We start from the raw sequence: 18,581 nt of genomic DNA on the forward strand, positions 1-18,581 counted from the left end.
CCATTTTTTTTACCCCCCCCACTCCTGGAGCTGGAATTCCTGGGATCTCCTCCTGGCCCTCAGGAAGGGATGCGATGCCCTTGGCTATTCCATGGATATTCCATGGATGGGTGATCCCACCTCATCCAGCTCTTTCCCACTTTCCTCCTCTCCCAGCAGACGGACGGATCTGGGATCCAACTCCCCGCTCCGTGTCCAGGATGGGAAAACTTCATGGAATGAGTTTGGATCTCCCAAACCTTCCAATCCCAGCAGCTTTTTGGGGAATGGCGGGAAAACAGCCCATCCTCCCGCTTTAATTTCCTCATTTTCCCGACTCCAGGATGCCCCAATCCCAAAAAAAACCACACGGGAAGCGCCGCAGGGATCATGGAAACCAAAGGAAAGGCCAAGGCAGTTTTATTTACATCCGTTGTGTACAAAAAAAAGGACAGCTCGTGCCACAATCCGTCCCCAATCCCATTTTTCCCCTTCCCGGGATTCTCCCCGGGGCTCCGGGATCAGGGTGGGCATCTCCCGGCACCGGGAAAGAGCCGCGATTCCCTCCGGACCCGGATGGGAGCTGGGAATGTTTTATCCCGACACAGCGGAGACCAAACCCTTCGTTCACATCCGGGTTGGAATTCTGGTGCGCCGCGGCACTGGGAAATGGGAATGCAGGGAATTCCCACCCCCCCTGGAAAATCCAATCTTCCTTCTCCCCCCCATTCCGGGAGGCAAAGATCCCCCAGGAATGGCATGGCAGCTCCCAAAAAAGCATCTCCTGGAATATTTTGGGGTTTTCCACCCTCCCTGGTGTCACCAGGAGGTGCCACCGCTGTCCCCAAGGGGCTCCCATGGATATTTTTCCCTGCTCTCCACAGATTTCCATCCCACCTCCACCTTTTTCCCGAATTTTCCCTCATTCCCTTCCATCGTGGTCTCCACAGCCCCGCCCTGGCTTCTCCCGCTGCTCCATCTCCAGCTGGAAAGGGGAATTTCATCCAAGAATTCCCACCGGGGTTGGTTTTTGGGAGGTTCTTACAAAAAGCTTCTTTGGGAATTCATGAGGCTTTCCAATGTCACCCTTGGGAAGGATCATGGGCATCCCAACAGCTGGAAAAAACCTTCGGAGCAAGGGAATTTCACTCCCTGACCACCTCCAACGGTGGTGGTGGGAAAAAAAACTTCTCCCACTTCCCAAAATGGTGCTGGAAGGGCAAAAAAACCCCCGCCAGGTCTGGGAAGAGATCCCAAATCCAGGCGGGAACAAGGGAGCGAGGGACACCAAGAGACGCCACAGCCCACGGATGGGATGGGATTGGATGGAGAAGATTCCGGAGGGATTCCCGCCCGCCCCCGCCTGCCCAGCACCAAATTAAAGTCACACACGACGCACATTTCCCACAGTTCCCTCCCCACCCGCTCCGCATTCCCGGGATTTCTCCCGGGGATCACCTCCTCAGTCCCCTCCGGACCTGCTGACGGGCGGGACCCACCCGGGTGGGGCATCCCAAATCCCGCCCGGATCCCTTCCCTCCCCACCCTCCCCGGAACGACGACGACGACGACGACGACGACGACTCCGATGGCTTCACCCCTTCAACTGGTCACATCCACGAACAAAGAAAGCAGAGGAACGTCCACCATTCCCACACCGTTCCCACCTGGAGCTGCGGAAGCCTCCGGCACCTCCCCGGAGCTGTCAGTCCGAGCAGAGCCTCTTTACCTGGAGGCTTCTTCCTTGAGCTCCTTGTTTTTCCTCACTTCTTCCGCGTGTTTGTCCTGCGGGATCGGGAAGGAGGAAGGGGAGGAGGAGGAGGAGGAGGAGGAGGAGGAGGAGGAGGAGGAGGAGGAGGAGGAGGAGGGGAACACGCGTTAGCTGGGTTCCAGGATTCCGGGATCCCCACGGACAGCGGCTCCGGAGGGGTTGAAGGCACGAGGTTCATCCCGAGGGACGCCACGGATGGGTCAACAGCGTCCTCTCCTCCCCTCAGGGGTCACTTTAAGGGCTGCTGGTGGCACTTGGGGACACTTTGTCCTCGCCCTCTGGCTACGAGGGAGACGTCAACCGTCCCGGGAAGCCCCATGGAGCTGGGATTGGCTGGGATTTTCCGGCATTATCTGGCGCTCTCCGCCTCTGCCCCAACGGAGGCGTTCGGAGAAGGGCACCGGGCGGGCTCCGGATGGTTTGGAGGGAGCTGGAGGTGGTGAGGGTGGGATTTTCCGTGCGGAGGTTGGGAACAGACCTGATTCGGGAGAGAGAAGAGGGCTGGAAGGGTGGGAATGGCTCCCGGCACGGAGCTGGGACGCTGCCGGATCCGTGGGAAGGGAGCGGGGGAAGATCCGCCAGCCCGGAGGTGGGAGAGGCACGAGGGGAGAGGCGGGGATGGAATTCCCAGAGAAGATGGGGCTGCCCCTGGGTCTCTGGAAGTGTCCAAGGAAAGGTTGGGTGGGGTTTGGAGCAACCTGGGATAGTCCAAGGAAAGGTTGGGTGGGGCTTGGAGAAATCCGGGATAGTCCAAGGAAAGGTTGGATGGAGTTTGGAGAAATCTGGGATAGTCCAAGGAAAGGTTGGGAGTGCCTTGGAGAAATCCGGGATAGTCCAAGGAAAGGTTGGATGGAGTTTGGAGCAACCTGGGATAGTCCAAGGAAAGGTTGGATGGGGCTTGGAGAAATCTGGGATAGTCCAAGGAAAGGTTGGGTGGGGCTTGGAGAAATCTGGGATAGTCCAAGGAAAGGTTGGGTGGGGTTTGGAGAAATCCGGGATAGTCCAAGGAAAGGTTGGATGGGGCTTGGAGAAATCCGGGATAGTCCAAGGAAAGGTTGGATGGGGCTTGGAGAAATCCGGGATGGTCCAAGGAAAGGTTGGGCAAGCCTTGGAGCAACCTGGGATAGTCCAAGATGGGGTTTGGAGCAACCCAGGATAGTCCAAGGAAAGGTTGGGTGGGGTTTGGAGAAATCTGGGATAGTCCAAGGAAAGGTCGGGTGGGGCTTGGAGAAATCTGGGATAGTGAAAGGTGCCGGGGGTGGAACTGGATGATCCTAAAGGTCCCTTCCAACCCAACCATCCCGGGATTCTACAATTCCTGGGATTCTGTGTCCCATCTTGGCGGGCTTTGCTTGTCCACGGACAAGACCCCGATCCCAACTTTCCGACCTCTCCCGAGCCTTCGGATCCGCCCAGGTAGGACCCCCAATCCCAGTGGGACGCTGCCCTTGGATGGGAAGGGAAGCAGGACCCCGTCTTGGGTGGTGCCACCCCGAGAGGCAGCGGCATCCCGAATATCCCAACTCATCCCGATCCCTTTTCCAGGCGCCCACCTTCTCCTGGAGGCGCTCCAGCATGGCGGCCAGGTGCGCCTCGCGGTTCTCCTTGTTGGACTCCATCTTCTGCGCCAGCTTCTCCTTGGCCATCTTGATGAAGTTGTTGTTCTCCTCGATGGCCTTCTGGATCACCTCCCGCTCGTGCTCCCGCTTTTCCGCCAGGTGCTTCAGCAGCTCCGCCTCCTGGTACTGGGGACACCACGGGGGACATTCCCGGGATAAAGCCACCGCTTCCCAACCCAAAAACCGGGAGCGGGAGGGGAATTCAGCGGCACCCACCTTTCTCCTCTCCTCCGCCGCTTCCAGCTTCTTCTGGATCTCCTCCAGGGAAGGGTCGCGGCGCCGGGGCAGGGAGGCGTTGAATTCCGGAATTCCGTCGAAGGACGGAGGCTTCAGGATGACCTCGAAGGATTGGCCCGAGGTTCTCTTGTTGAGCTCGATCACTTCCATGTCGGAGATCACGCACCAGGTCAGATCCACCGTGTCTGGGTGGGGGGAAAAGGGCGCGGAATGAGCGCCGGGAATTCCCGTTCCGGGATTTCCGCACCCGCGGTGGGATTCCGCCTTTCCTGGGATCCGTGAGTTTCACCCAGATTTAACCCAAATGCATCCCTGGGGTTCAGGGGTGTGGGGCGTGGGGTAGGAATTTTAGGATTTCCATGGATGGCGCTGAGCTGGGAATATTTGGAAAAGCTGAGGGCTTGGGAATGTCCCTGTCTCTCCATCCCTCCCTGCTTTGGGAATTGGGAATGGGACCGTGATCCCTTTTCCAGAGTAGATCCCTCTGGATAATCCAGAGGAGCCCCCCATGGATTGGGATGAATCAGCTGGAGCTGAAAAATATGGATCTTATTTTCTGGGATGAAGGAATGGAGCCTCCCTGGATCCCAACCCATCCATGGGGCGGGGTTGGGAATATTTGGGAATGCCGAGGGCTTGGGAATGTCCCAACCATCCCAATGTGGATTGGGATGAATCAGCTGGAGCTGAAAATTACGGATATGGGACGAAGGGATAAAGTCCTGGAGCCTCCCTGGATCCCAACCCATCCATGGGGTGGGGTTGGGAATATTTGGGAATGCTGAGGGCTTGGGAATGTCCCAACCATCCCAATGTGGATTGGGATGAATCAGCTGGAGCTGAAAATTACGGATATGGGATGAAGGGATAAAGTCCTGGAGCCTCCCTGGATCCCAACCCATCCATGGGATCGGGTTGGGAATATTTGGGAATGCTGAGGGGTTGGGAATGTCCCTGTCTCTCCATCCCTCCCTGCTTTGGGAATTGGGAATGGGATCGTGATCCCTTTTCCAGAGTAGATCCCTCTGGATAATCCGGAGGAGCCCCCCAAGGCTCTTCCATGGCCTCTGGACATGGATTGGGATGAATCAGCTGGAGCTGAAAAATATGGATCTTACTTTCTGGGATGAAGGAATGGAGCCTCCCTGGATCCCAACCCATCCATGGGATCGGGTTGGGAATATTTGGGAATGCCGAGGGCTTGGGAATGTCCCAACCATCCCAATGTGGATTGGGATGAATCAGCTGGAGCTGAAAATTACGGATATGGGACGAAGGGATAAAGTCCTGGAGCCTCCCTGGATCCCAACCCATCCATGGGGTGGGGTTGGGAATATTTGGGAATGCCGAGAGCATGGGAATGTCCCTGTCTCTCCATCCCTTCCTGCTTTGGGAATTGGGAATGGGACCGTGATCCCTTTTCCAGAGTAGATCCCTCTGGATAATCCGGAGGAGCCCCCCAAGGTTCTTCCATGGCCTCTGGACATGGATTGGGATGAATCAGCTGGAGCTGAAAAATATGGATCTTATTTTCTGGGATGAAGGAACGGAGCCTCCCTGGATCCCAACCCATCCATGGGGTGGGGTTGGGAATATTTGGGAATGCTGAGGGGTTGGGAATGTCCCTGTCTCTCCATCCCTCCCGTCTTTGGGAATTGGGAATGGGACCGTGATCCCTTTTCCAGAGTAGATCCCTCTGGATAATCCGGAGGAGCCCCCCAAGAACTGGGATAAATCAGCTGGAGCTGAAAAATATGGATCTTTCTTTCTGGGATGAAGGAATGGAGTCTCCCTGGATCCCAACCCATCCATGAGATCGGGTTGGGAATATTTGGGAATGCCGAGAGCATGGGAATGTCCCAACCATCCCAATGTGGATTGGGATGAATCAGCTGGAGCTGAAAATTACGGATATGGGACGAAGGGATAAAGTCCTGGAGCCTCCCTGGATCCCAACCCATCCATGAGATCGGGTTGGGAATATTTGGGAATGCCGAGAGCTTGGGAATGTCCCTGTCTCTCCATCCTTCCTTGCTTTGGGAATTGGGAATGGGACCGTGATCCCTTTTCCAGAGTAGATCCCTCTGGATAATCCGGAGGAGCCCCCCAAGGTTCTTCCATGGCCTCTGGACATGGATTGGGATGAATCAGCTGGAGCTGAAAATTACGGACATGGGATGAAGGGATAAAGTCTTGGAGCCTCCCTGGATCCCAACCCATCCGTGGGATCGGGTTGGGAATATTTGGGAATGCCGAGGGGTTGGGAATGTCCTTGTCTCTCCATCCCTCCCTGCTTTGGGAATTGGGAATGGGACCGTGATCCCTTTTCCAGAGTAGATCCTCCTCGTGCCGGGAATCCATTTCCATGGCCTCCGGACACGGATCAGGCTGAAAATTCCGGATTCCACGTTCCGGGATGAGGGAATGAAGAGCTCCCGGAGCTCCTCTGGATCCCAACCCATCCATGGGGCCGAGCTGGGAATATCTGGGAGATCGGAGAGGGCTGGATCCACCCAAACCCCTCCAGATCCTGACCCAACCTCCCGCTGAATTCCCAGAAAATTCCGTTCGAGGGTGACCCTGCTCATGGCGAGGAGGGGTTGGAGCCCCCCCAGAGATCCCGGAATTCCCGGGAATTAGGGATCGGGAAGGGATCCCACCTTCGTAGGCGTAGTTGGGTTTGTTGAGGGGATCCGACAGGAAGCAGGAGCAGAAGAGGGAGACGAGGGGCAGCTCCTTCATCTTCTCCTTGTAGGCTGGGAAGAGACGGCGGGATCGGGATCAGAGCGGCTCCGAGGGCCGGGAAAAGTTTGGGATTGGGGAAAATGGGATGAGGGGGCTCCATGTGATGGGAAAAGTTTGGGATTGGGGGAAAAGGGATGCAGGGATTTCCAAGGGTCAGGAAAAAATTGGGATTGGGGAAAAAAGGATGGAGAGATTTCTGAGGGTCAGGAAAAGATTGGGATTGGGGAAAAAAGGATGGAGAGATTTTCAAGGGTCAGGAAAAGTTTGGGATTGGGGTAAAAGGGATGAGGGGGCTCCGTGTGACGGGAAAAGTTTGGGATTGGGGAAAAAGGGATGAGGGGGCTCCATCTGCCAGGAAAAGTTTGGGATTGGGGAAAAAGGGATGGAGAGATTTCCAAGGGTCAGGAAAAGTTTGGGAGTGGGGTCAGAGGGATGGGGGAGGCTCCATGTGACGGGAAAAGTTTGGGATTGGGAAAAAGGGATGAGGGAGCTCCATGTGACAGGAAAAGTTTGGGATTGGGGAAAAAGGGATGGAGAGATTTCCAAGGGTCAGGAAAAGTTTGGGATTGGGGAAAAGGGGATGAGGGGGCTCCATGTGATGGGAAAAGGTTGGGATTGGGGAAAAAGGGATGCAGGGATTTCCAAGGGTCAGGAAAAGTTTGGGATTGGGGAAAAAAGGCTGGAGAGATTTCCAAGGGTCAGGAAAAGTTTGGGATTGGGTCAGAGGGATGAGGGGACTCCATGTGACAGGAAAAGTTTGGGATTGGGGAAAAAGGGATGGAGAGATTTCCAAGGGTCAGGAATAATTTGGGATTGGGGAAAAAGGGATGAGGGAGGTTCCATGTGACGGGAAAAGTTTGGGATTGGGGTCAGAGGGATGAGGGGGTTCCATGTGACAGGAAAAGTTTGGGATTGGGGAAAAGGGAGGGAGAGATTTCCAAGGGTCAGGAAAAGTTTGGGATTGGGGTCAGAGAGATGAGGGAGCTCCATGTGACGGGAAAAGTTTGGGATTGGGGAAAAAGGGATGGAGAGATTTCCAAGGGTCAGGAAAAGTTTGGGATTGGGGTCAGAGGGATGAGGGGGCTCCATGTGACGGGAAAAGTTTGGGATTGGGGAAAAAGGGATGAGGGAGCTCCATGTGACGGGAAAAGTTTGGGATTGGGAAAAAGGGATGAGGGAGCTCCATGTGATGGGAAAAGTTTGGGATTGGGGAAAAAGGGATGAGGGGGCTCCATGTGACGGGAAAAGTTTGGGATTGGGGAAAAAGGGATGAGGGGGCTCCATGTGACGGGAAAAGTTTGGGATTGGGGAAAAATGGATGCAGGGATTTCCAAGGGTCAGGAAAAGTTTGGGATTGGGGAAAAAGGGATGAGGGGGCTCCATGTGACAGGAAAAGTTTGGGATTGGGGAAAATGGGATGAGGGGGGCTCCATGTGATGGGAAAAGTTTGGGATTGGGGAAAAAGGGATGGAGATATTTCCAAGGGTCAGGAAAAGTTTGGGATTGGGGAAAAAGGGATGAGGGGGTTCCATGTGCCAGGAAAAGTTTGGGATTGGGGAAAAAGGGATGGAGAGATTTCCAAGGGTCAGGAAAAGTTTGGGATTGGGGAAAAAGGGATGAGGGGGCTCCATGTGACGGGAAAAGTTTGGGATTGGGGAAAAAGGGATGGAGAGATTTCCAAGGGTCAGGAAAAGTTTGGGATTGGGGAAAAAAGGGATGCAGGAGGCTCCATGTGACAGGAAAAGTTTCGGATTGGGGAAAAGGGATGCAGGGATTTCCAAGGGTCAGGAAAAGTTTGGGATTGGGGTCAGAGGGATGAGGGGACTCCATGTGACGGGAAAAGTTTGGGATTGGGGAAAAAGGGATGGGGGAATTCCTAATTCCAGGGAAGGGATGGGATCAGGATCACAGGGATGGGGGAATTCCAAATTCCAGGGAAGAAGTGGTATTGGGATCATAGGGATGGGGGAATTCCTAATTCCAGGAAAATGATTTGGATTGGGATCAGAGGGATGGGGGGAATTCCACATTCCAGGGAAGGGATGGGATCGGGATGGTGGCCAGCCCCTGATGTTCCCAGCAGGATGAGCCGAGGATCCAGACGTGCAAATGGAAAATTTGGGATCATCCCGGGCTGTCAATCCCGGTTTGACACCATTGGGATGTCGGGAGCGTTCCGGGGTTGGGATGAGCCCGGGAATCCCTGGGATGGGTTTGGGGTGCCGGGGGGTTTGGGGTGGCGTACCGGCCAGAGTCATGGCGAGGAAATCCTTGGAATTCTGCAGGAAGAGCGATCCTGGGACCTGCGGAGGGAAGGAAGGGATGGGGTCAGTGGGGGGGTCTTGGGAATGGGATGGGATGGGATCCATGGGATGGGATGGGATGGGATGGGATGGGATGGGATGGGATCCATGGGATGGGATCCATGGGATGGGATCCATGGGATGGGATCCATGGGATGGGATCCATGGGATGGGATCCATGGGATTGGGTGCAGGTGGAAACACAGCTCCGGGGCAGGGTTGGGATTTGGAGTTTGGGATCTGGGCTTTGGGATTTGGGGTTTGGGAGCTGTTGCCAGGGTAGGGATTTGGGATTTGGGGTTTTAGAGCTGTTCCCAGGGTTGTGATCTGGGATTTGGGGTTTTGGGATCTGTTCCTAAGTTTGGGATTTGAGCTTTGGGGTTTTGGGAGCTGTTCCCACGGCTGGGATTTGGGATTTGGGTTTTTGGACCTGTTCCCAGGTTTGGGATTTGGGGTTTGGGACCTGTTCCAGAGCTGGGATCTGGGACCTGTTCCCAGGTTTGGGATTTGGGGTTTGGGAGTTGTTCCCAGGGCTGGGATTTGGGGTTTGGGAGTTGTTCCCAGAGATGGGATGGGATGAGAAGAAATGGGAATGGGATTGGGATTGGATGAGAAAGGATAAAGGGATGGGAACACACTGGAGTGATGGGATGGGATGGGATAACGGAATGGGATGATTTGGGATGGGATGAGATAATGGGATAATGGGATATAGGCATGGGATAATGGGATGGGAAGGGATGGGATAATGGGATGGGATGGGATGATTTGGGATAGGACAATGTGATAGGAACACACTGGAGTGGTGGGATGGGATGGGATGGGATTATTTGGGATAATGGGATGGGATTGGATGGGATGATTTGGAATGGGATGGGACAGGATGGGATGGGATAATGGGATGGGATAATGGGATGGGATAATGGGATGGAATGGGATGATTTGGAATGGGATAATGTAAAAGGAACACACTGGAGTGGTGGGATGGGACGGGATGATTCGGGATGGGATGGGACAGGATAATGGGATGGAATGGGATGATTTGGGATGGGATGGGATAACGGGATGGGCACACACCAGGATGCCAGACACATCCCATGGGATGTTCCTGGCACACGCAGCCCTTCCCAGCTCCACATTCCCAACCCACACGTGTGAGGACACGTGCCGGGAGCCACACCTGGACACACCTGGACACACCTGGACACACCTGGACACTCCTGGACCCCTCCCAAATTCCCCCCAGTTGTATCCCGACATTCCCAGTCCTCAGCTCCCCCCTCCCTGATGCTCCAGGATCCTCTCCCGCGTCCCACTGGGATCATTCCCGGGGTCTCCATGGACGTGGGAGCATCCCCAGGATTCCCACCCACCCCCAGGGCTTGGAACGGGAATTGGGAATCGTGAAAACCGGGATAATCCCGGCTGTTCCCCATTCCCAGGGTTTTTGGGTGTGGAAATGTGGAAACGCCCTTCCCAGCTGCACCAAAGCATGGAACGAGGCGGGATTTGGGGATTATTCCCGGATTTTGATCCCCAAATCCATCCTTTCAAAAGGGATCCTTAAATCCCCGCAGCTCCGGAGGGAATGAGCATTCCCGGGCTGCGCCACGCCCCACCCATCCCGGGAAATCCCAGCCCTCATCCCCCAATCCAGCCGGGATCTGCCCTGGGAATCCCAAAAATAACCCGGCCGCAGCTTCCAGGGGCGGCTGTGGGGTGGGAACAGGGAGAAAATGTGGGAATATCCAGCTGGGATCACCATCATGAAATCCAGGAGCCACCTCCAGGTCTGATCTTCCCAGTGCTCCCAGAGCCATTCCCAGCTCCAGGATTTGATCCAAAAATCAATTCCCAAAAAAGCCACTCCTGAAATCAGGGAGCCACCTCCAGGTCTGACCTTCCCAGCACCATTCCCAGCTCCAGGATTTGATCCCAAAATTAATTCCCAAAAAAGCCACTCCTGAAATCAGGGAGCCACCTCCAGGTCTGACCTTCCCAGTGCTCCCAGAGCCATTCCCAGCTCCAGGATTTGATCCCGAAGTCAATTCCCAAAAAAACTACTCCTGAAATCCAGGAGCCACCTCCAGGTCTGACCTTCCCAGCACCATTCCCAGCTCCAGAATTTGATCCCAAAATCAATTCCCAAAAAAAACCACTCCTGAAATCCGGGAGCCACCATCCGCTTTTCCAGGCGGGGCTGGTGGGGGGGTCGGGCGGGGATGCTCCGATGGATTCCTGGATTCCGGTTATCCACGGATAACTGGGCTGGAAGCGATTCCCACCCCGAATCCTGCTTTTCCCGGGGATCCGCTGGCATTCCGTGCCCGTTCCCCAGACCTCACGTGGCGTTCCCTCGGGATGGAACGTGGGGATCACCCACCGGAGGCGGAACGGGTGGAAAAGGGGATCGGTCCCTATGGATACGGCTGGAACGGGTGGAAAACGGGATCGGTCCCTATGGATACAGTTGGATGGGAGGGGAGTGGTCCGGCCCCGCTCCTGCCTGGATGAGGAGGATTTTCCAGGGATTTGGAGGAGGGAATTCCCTCCCTGCCCCGTTCCCAGTGGGAGTGCGCTGTGGGGGACCTGCTGCTGTCACCCCAAAATCCCAGCGTGGACGGAATGATCCCAATCCTGACCAGGCGATCCCATTCCTGACCAGGCGATCCCATTCCTGACCAGGCGATCCCATTCCTGACCAGGCGATCCCATTCCTGACCAGGCGATCCCAATCCTGACCAGGTGATCCCATTCCCAGACAGGTGATCCCATTCCTAACCAGGCGATCCCAATCCTGATCAGGCGATCCCAATCCTGACCAGGTGATCCCATTCCCAGACAGGTGATCCCATTCCCAACCAGGTGATCCCATTCCTGACCAGGCGATCCCATTCCTGACCAGGTGATCCCATTCCCAACCAGGTGATCCCATTCCCAACCAGGTGATCCCATTCCTGACCAGGCAATCCCAATCCTAACCAGGTGATCCCAATCCTGACCAGGTGATCCCATTCCTGACCAGGTGATCCCAATCCTGACCAGGTGATCCCATTCCCAACCAGGTGATCCCATTCCTGACCAGGCGATCCCATTCCTGACCAGGTGATCCCATTCCTAACCCGGCGCTCCCAATCCTGACCAGGTGATCCCAATCCTGACCAGGCGATCCCAATCCCAACCAGTCGATCCTAATCCTGACCAGGTGATCCCAATCCTAACCGAGTGATCCCATTCCCGACCAGACTATCCCAATCCTAACCAGGCAATCCCAATCCTGACCAGGTGATCCCATTCCTGACCAGGTGATCCCATTCCCGACCACATGATTCCATTTCCGACCACACAATCCCATTCCCAACCACGCGATCCCATTCCCAACCACGCCATCCTATTCCTGGCTGGACAATCCCATTTCCGGCCACACGATCCCATTCCCAGCTGCACGATCCCATTCCTGGCCACATAATCCCATTCCCAACCACGTGATCCCGTTCCTGACCAGGCAATCCCATTCCCAACCACATCATCCTATTCCTGCTGCACAATCCCATTCCCAGCCACGTGATCCCATTCCTGACCACGTGATCCCATTCCCAGCCATGCGATCCCATTCTCCACCACACGATTCCATTCCCAATCAAGCGATCCCATTCCCAACCACACCATCCTATTCCTGGCTGCACAATCCCATTCCCAGCCACGCGATCCCATTCCTGCCTATGAGATCCCATTCCCAGCCACGTGATCCCATTCCCGACCACGCGATTCCATTCCCGACTACACAATCCCATTCCCAGACATGTGACCTCATTTCCAGCTGCACAATCCCATTCCCAACCACACAATCCCATTCCCGACCACACAATCCAATTCCCAACCATGCAATTCCATTCCCAGACATGTGATCCCATTCCCAACCACACAATCCCATTCCCGACCACACAATCCCATTCCCAACCACGCCATCCTATTCCTGGCTGCACAATCCCATTTCCGGCCACATGATTCCATTCCCAGCTGCACAATCCCATTCCTGGCCACATAATCCCATTCCCAATCACACAGTCCCATTCCTGACCAGGCAATCCCATTCCCAAGCACATCATCCTATTCCTGCTGCACAATCCCATTCCCAACCACGTGATCCCATTCCTGACCACGTGATCCCATTCCCAATCACACAATCCCATTCCTGCCTATGTGATCCCATTCCCAGCTGCACGATCCCATTCCCAGACATGTGACCTCATTTCCAGCTGCACAATCCCATTCCCAACCAGACAATCCAGTTCCCAACCACGCAATCCCATTCCCAGCCATGTGATCCCATTCCCGACCACACAATCCCATTCCCAACCACGTGATCACATTCCGAACCACTCCATCCTATTCCTGGCTGGACAATCCCATTTCCGGCCACACGATTCCATTCCTGACTATGAGATCCCATTCCCAGCCACATGATCCCATTCCCAACCTGCGATCCTATTCCCAGCCATGCGATTCCATTCCCAATCAAGTGATCCCATTCCCAATCACACAATCCCTTTCCTGCCTATGTGATCCCATTCCCGACCACATAATCCCATTCCCAACCACGTGATCCCATTCCTGACCACACAATCCCATTCCCGACCACGCGATCCCATTCCCGACCACGTGATCCCATTCCCAATCACACGATCCCATTCCTGCCTATGTGATCCCATTCCCGACCACACAATCCCATTCCCAGACATGTGACCTCATTTCCAGCTGCACAATCCCATTCCCAGCCATGTGATCCCATTCCTGATCACACAATCCCATTCCCAACCACGTGATCACATTCCAAACCACGCCATCCTATTCCTGGCTGCACAATCCCATTCCCGACCACGTGATTCCATTCCCAATCAAGCGATCCCATTCCCAAACACCCCATCCTATTCCTGGCTGCACATTCCCATTTCTGGCCACACAATTCCATTCCTGACTATGAGATCCCATTCCCAGCCACGTGATCCCATTCCCGACCATGCGATCCCATTCCCAACTACACAATCCCATTCCCAGCTGCACAATCCCATTCCCAGACATGTGATCCCATTCCCAACCACACAATCCCATTCCCGACCACACAATCCCATTCCCAGACATGTGATCTCATTTCCAGCTGCACAATCCCATTCCCGACCACACAATCCAATTCCCAACCACGCAATCCCATTCCCAGACATGTGATCCCATTCCCAACCACACAATCCCATTCCCAACCACGTGATCACATTCCCAGCCATGCGATCCCATTCCCAGCCGCACAATCCCATTCCCGACCACACAATCCCATTCCCAACCACACAATCCCATTCCCGACTACAAAATCCCATTCCCAGCTGCAAAATCCCATTCCCGACCACAAAATCCCATTCCCGACCACACAACCCCATTCCCGACCACACAATCCCATTCCCAATCACACAATCCAATTCCTGACCACACAATCCCATTCCCAACCACACAATTCCATTCCCAACCATATGATCCCACTCCCAATCACACAATCCCATTCCCCGCCAGCCGCACGTGGCAGGGAACGGGATCCCGCGGGATCCACCCCCCTCTTTTCCCACCCTGAATTCCAAGGGAAGGACCCTCCCATCTCCCATCTTTTCCCCTGGAAAACTCATCCAGCCATGGATGAAGAGGCTGGGGGTGGGGTGGGGTGGGGGGGTCTCCCCATTCCCTGCCTGGAAGCTTGGGAAGCTCCAGAGGGGGAAAAATGGGAAGGCAGCGCCTTCTCCTTCCCTCCCTCCCCATCCCTTTTCCCATTTCCCTGGAATAAAAATTCCAGCGGCTGCAGGAATTCAGATCCTGCCCTCGTGGGGTGGGGGGGCTCCGGTCCCACATTTTGGGGGGCTCTGGGTGGGGCTGCGCAGCCCCCGAGTGGGAGGAAAAATCCCGGGAATGCTGAAGAGGATCCTACCAGGATAACCCCAGGGTGAGGGTCTCCCAAAAATTCGGGGCGGGGATCCCAGGAATGCGGAGGGAGCGGGGTCCGCCCTGGGAATTTGGGACTCCGAGGATGGTGGAGGGGGAGAAATCCTGGGATTTTGGGGGTTTGGGGTTCCCCTGAGGATTTTGAGGGGGAAAAATCCCGGGATAATGGAGGTTTTGGGATCCCCCGGGAATGCTGGGGCTGAGGGATCCCAGGATTTTGGGGGGTTCGGGTTCCCCGAGGATTTTCAGGGTGCAAAATCCCGGGATTTCGGGGGGGTTCTGGTCCCCCGGGAATGCTGTGGGGGCAAAATTCTGGGATTTTGGGGGGGTTGGGGTCCCCAAAGAATGCTGGGGGTGCAAAATCCCGGGATTTTGGGTGGGTTCGGGTTCCCCGAGGATTTTGAAGGTGCAAAATCCCGGGATTTTGGGTGGTTCCGATGCCCCGAGGATTTTGAGGGTGCAGAATCCCGGGATTTGGGGGGGTTGGGGTCCCCCAGGGAGGTTGGATGGGGCAAAATCCCGGGATTTTGGTGGGGGTGGAGTCCCCCGAGGATTTTGAAGGTGCAAAATCCCGGGATTTTGGGGTCCCCGGTCCCTCAGGAATGCTGGAATAGGGATGTACCCCCCCCCCCCCCGCCCCCCGGAAAATCCTGGGAATTCTGGGGGTGCAGAATCCCTCGGGAATTCTGAGGGGTGCGGAGCCCCCCCTGAGGACGCTGATCCAACTCCCCCCTCCCCCCAAACCCAAATTGGGGGCGGCGGCCGAGGATGAGGATGAGGAGGATGAGGATGAGGATGAGGATGAGGATGAGGATGAGGATGAGGATGAGGATGAGGATGAGGATGAGGATGAAGACTGGGGCGGGGAAATCTCCAAAAGGAACGGGATAAGGAATTCCAGAGGGCTGGAAAACGCCCCGGGAAGAGCGGGACCAACACCCCAAAAAAGCGATGGCGACATCAGGGTGGGGGGCAAAATGAGGACCCCCCCAAAAAAAAAACAAACCAAAAAAACCAACAAACCTTTTCCCCAAAATCTTAAACCCTCCCCCCCCCAAAAAAAGAAAAAAAACCCAAAAAAAATCCCAACCTGACGTACATCAAGCCCCCCAAATCGATCCAAAATTCCCCAAAATTCCCCCAAAATTCCAGGGGGGCCCCGGGACTCACCCCACGGAGGTGGTCGCGCTGCTCCCGGCGCTCTCCCGCTCCTTTAACGCGGCTTTGGAATATCCCGGCTGGGGGGGTCCCCAGAGCCCCCCATGACATCATCACCCAGCGCTCTGATTGGCGGAGAGCCCGTGCGAATGAGGGCCCCGCCCGGTGACGTCACAGCCCGCAGCTATTTTGGGGTTGGAACAGGGAAAAAAGGGAAAATAAAAAATAGGGAGGAAAAAAGGGATGGGTGGGGAAAAAAAGGGGGTTTGGGGTGAAAAATGGGGGGTTTGGGGGTGGGGTGTGGGGGGGTGAGGAGCAGGGTGGGGGTGGGGGGGACAAAGTGACAAAGGGACACGGAGGGGGTCGGGGCGTCGCCATGGGAGGGGGGGGAGGTGTCCCTGGGGCCTTCTTGTCGCATCGCGGGGAATTTGGGGTGTCCCCCGAATTTGGGGAGCGGTGGGGGGACAACTGCAGGGTGGGGACAATGGGGTGACATCGAAAATGGGGTGACATCGATGTGGGGGACAAGGGGGTGACATCGAAAATAGGGTGACATCGATGTGGGGGACAATGGGGTGACATCGATGTGGGGGGGACAGTGGGGTGACATCGATGTGGGGGGCAGTGGGGTGACATCGATGTGGGGGGCAGTGGGGTGACATCGAAAATGGGGTGACATTGATGTGGGGGACAGTGGGGTGACATCGAAAATGGAGGACAATGGGGTGACATCGATGTGGGGGACAATGGGGTGACATCGAAAATGGGGTGACATCGATGTGGGGGACAATGTGGTGACATCGATGTGGGGGGGACAATGGGGTGACATCGATGTGGGGGGGACAGTGGGGTGACATCGATATGGGGGGACAATGGGGTGACATCGATGTGGGGGGGGAAATGGGGTGACATCGAAAATAGGGTGACATCGATGTGGGGGACAATGGGGTGACATCGATGTGGGGAGACAATGGGGTGACATCGATTTGGGGGGACAATGGGGTGACATCGATGTGGGGGACAATGGGGTGACATCGATGTGTGGGGGACAGTGGGGTGACATCGATGTGGGGGACAATGGGGTGACATCGATGTGTGGGGGACAGTGGGGGGACATTGATGTGGGGGACAATGGGGTGACATCAAAAATGGGGTGACATCGATGTGGGGAACAGTGGGGGGACACTGATGTGGGGGGGAAAATGGGGGGACATCGATGTGGGGGACAATGGAGGGACATCGATGTGGGGGACAATGGGGTGACATCGATGTGTGGGGGACAAGGGGGTGACATTGATATGGGGGACAGTGGGGTGACGTCGATATGGGGGGACAATGGGGTGACATCGATGTGGGGGGGAAAATGGGGTGACATCGATGTGGGGGGGAAAATGGGGTGACATCGATGTGGGGGACAATGGGGTGACATCAAAAATGGGGTGACATCGATGTGTGGGGACAATGGGGTGACATCGATGGGGGGGACAATGGGGTGACATTGAAAATGGGGTGACATCGATATGTGGGGGACAGTGGGGGGACATTGATGTGGGGGGGACAATGGGGTGACATCGATGTGGGGGGACAATGGGGTGACACCAGTGGGGGGGGGACAATGGGGTGACATAGAAAATGGGGTGACATCGATATGGGGGACAGTGGGGGGACATCGATATGGGGGACAGTGGGGAGACATCGATGTGGGGGACAGTGGGGGGACATTGATGTGGGGGACAATGGGGTGACATCAAAAATGGGGTGACATCGATGTGGGGAACAGTGGGGGGACACTGATGTGGGGGGGAAAATGGGGTGACATCGATGTGGGGGACAATGGAGGGACATCGATGTGGGGGACAATGGGGTGACATCGATCTGGGGGGACAAGGGGGTGACATTGATATGGGGGGACAATGGGGTGACATCGATGTGGGGGACAATGGGGTGACATCGATGTGGGGGGACAATGGGGTGACATCGATGTGGGGTGACATCGATGTGGGGGACAATGGGGTGACATCGATGTGGGGGACAATGGGGTGACATCGATGTGGGGGACAATGGGGTGACATCGATGTGGGGGGGACAGTGGGGTGACATCGATGTGGGGGGGACAGTGGGGTGACATCGAAAATGGGGTGACATCGATGTGGGGTGACATCGATGTGGGGGACAATGGGGTGACATCGATGTGGGGGACAATGGGGTGACATCGATGTGGGGCACAATGGGGTGACATCGATGTGGGGGACAATGGGATGACATCGAAAATAGGGTGACATCGATGTGGGGGACAGTGGGGTGACATTTCCAGAATTTGGCGACAATGGGGTGACATTTCCAGGATTTGGGGACAACGGGATGTCCCGTCCATCCTGAGGGACATTGGGGTGTCATCTCCAAGATAATGGGGTGACATCTCCAGGATTTGGGGACAATGGTGTGACATTTCCAGAATTTGGGGACAATGGGGTGACATCTCCAGGATTTGGGGACAATGGGATGTCCCATCCATCCTGAGGGACATTGGGGTGTCATCTCCAAGATAATGGGGTGACATTTCCAGAATTTGGGGACAATGGGGTGACATCTCCAGGATTTGGGGACAATGGGGTGACATCTCCAGGATTTGGGGACAACGGGACATCCTGTCCATCCTGAGGGACAATGGGGTGTCATCTCCAAGATAATGGGGTGACATCTCCAGAATTTGGGGACAATGGGGTGACATCTCCAGAATTTGGGGACAATGGGGTGACATCTCCAGAATTTGGGGACAACAGGATG

General features: G+C 55.5%; 1 protein-coding gene across 2 annotated transcripts; it reads right to left on the minus strand.

Moving 5' to 3' along the window:
* Nucleotides 1-367: 367 nt before the first annotated feature.
* STMN4 (stathmin 4) lies at nt 368-15,939 on the minus strand. Of its 2 annotated transcripts, none has more exons than XM_041714946.2 (6): nt 15,807-15,939; nt 8,597-8,654; nt 6,267-6,362; nt 3,586-3,791; nt 3,304-3,495; nt 368-1,764 (listed from the first exon to the last, which is right to left on the minus strand). In XM_041714946.2, exons 1-6 carry the CDS (start codon nt 15,906-15,908, stop codon nt 1,705-1,707), a joined length of 714 nt encoding a protein of 237 aa, XP_041570880.2. In that variant the 5' UTR covers nt 15,909-15,939; the 3' UTR covers nt 368-1,704. The 2 variants fall into 2 exon arrangements, with proteins under 2 accessions (XP_041570880.2, XP_041570879.2); XM_041714945.2 differs by having other exon boundaries at nt 368-2,228.
* Nucleotides 15,940-18,581: the final 2,642 nt, after the last annotated feature.

Source organism: Taeniopygia guttata, chromosome 3, assembly GCF_048771995.1.
Source record: "Taeniopygia guttata chromosome 3, bTaeGut7.mat, whole genome shotgun sequence".
In the NCBI taxonomy this organism is placed as follows: Eukaryota; Metazoa; Chordata; class Aves; order Passeriformes; family Estrildidae; genus Taeniopygia; species Taeniopygia guttata.

Excerpts from the sequence above, each read along its gene's own strand:
- STMN4 (XM_041714945.2), bottom strand. The coding sequence starts at position 15,908 with ATGATGTCATGGGGGGCTCTGGGGACCCCCCCAGCCGGGATATTCCAA. Across the intron at positions 8,655-15,806 it reads AGCGCGACCACCTCCGTGGG|GTCCCAGGATCGCTCTTCCT; the intron begins GTGAGTCCCGGG and ends TTCCCTCCGCAG. Across the intron at positions 2,229-3,303 it reads TGGAGCGCCTCCAGGAGAAG|GTCTGTTCCCAACCTCCGCA; the intron begins GTGGGCGCCTGG and ends CTCCCGAATCAG.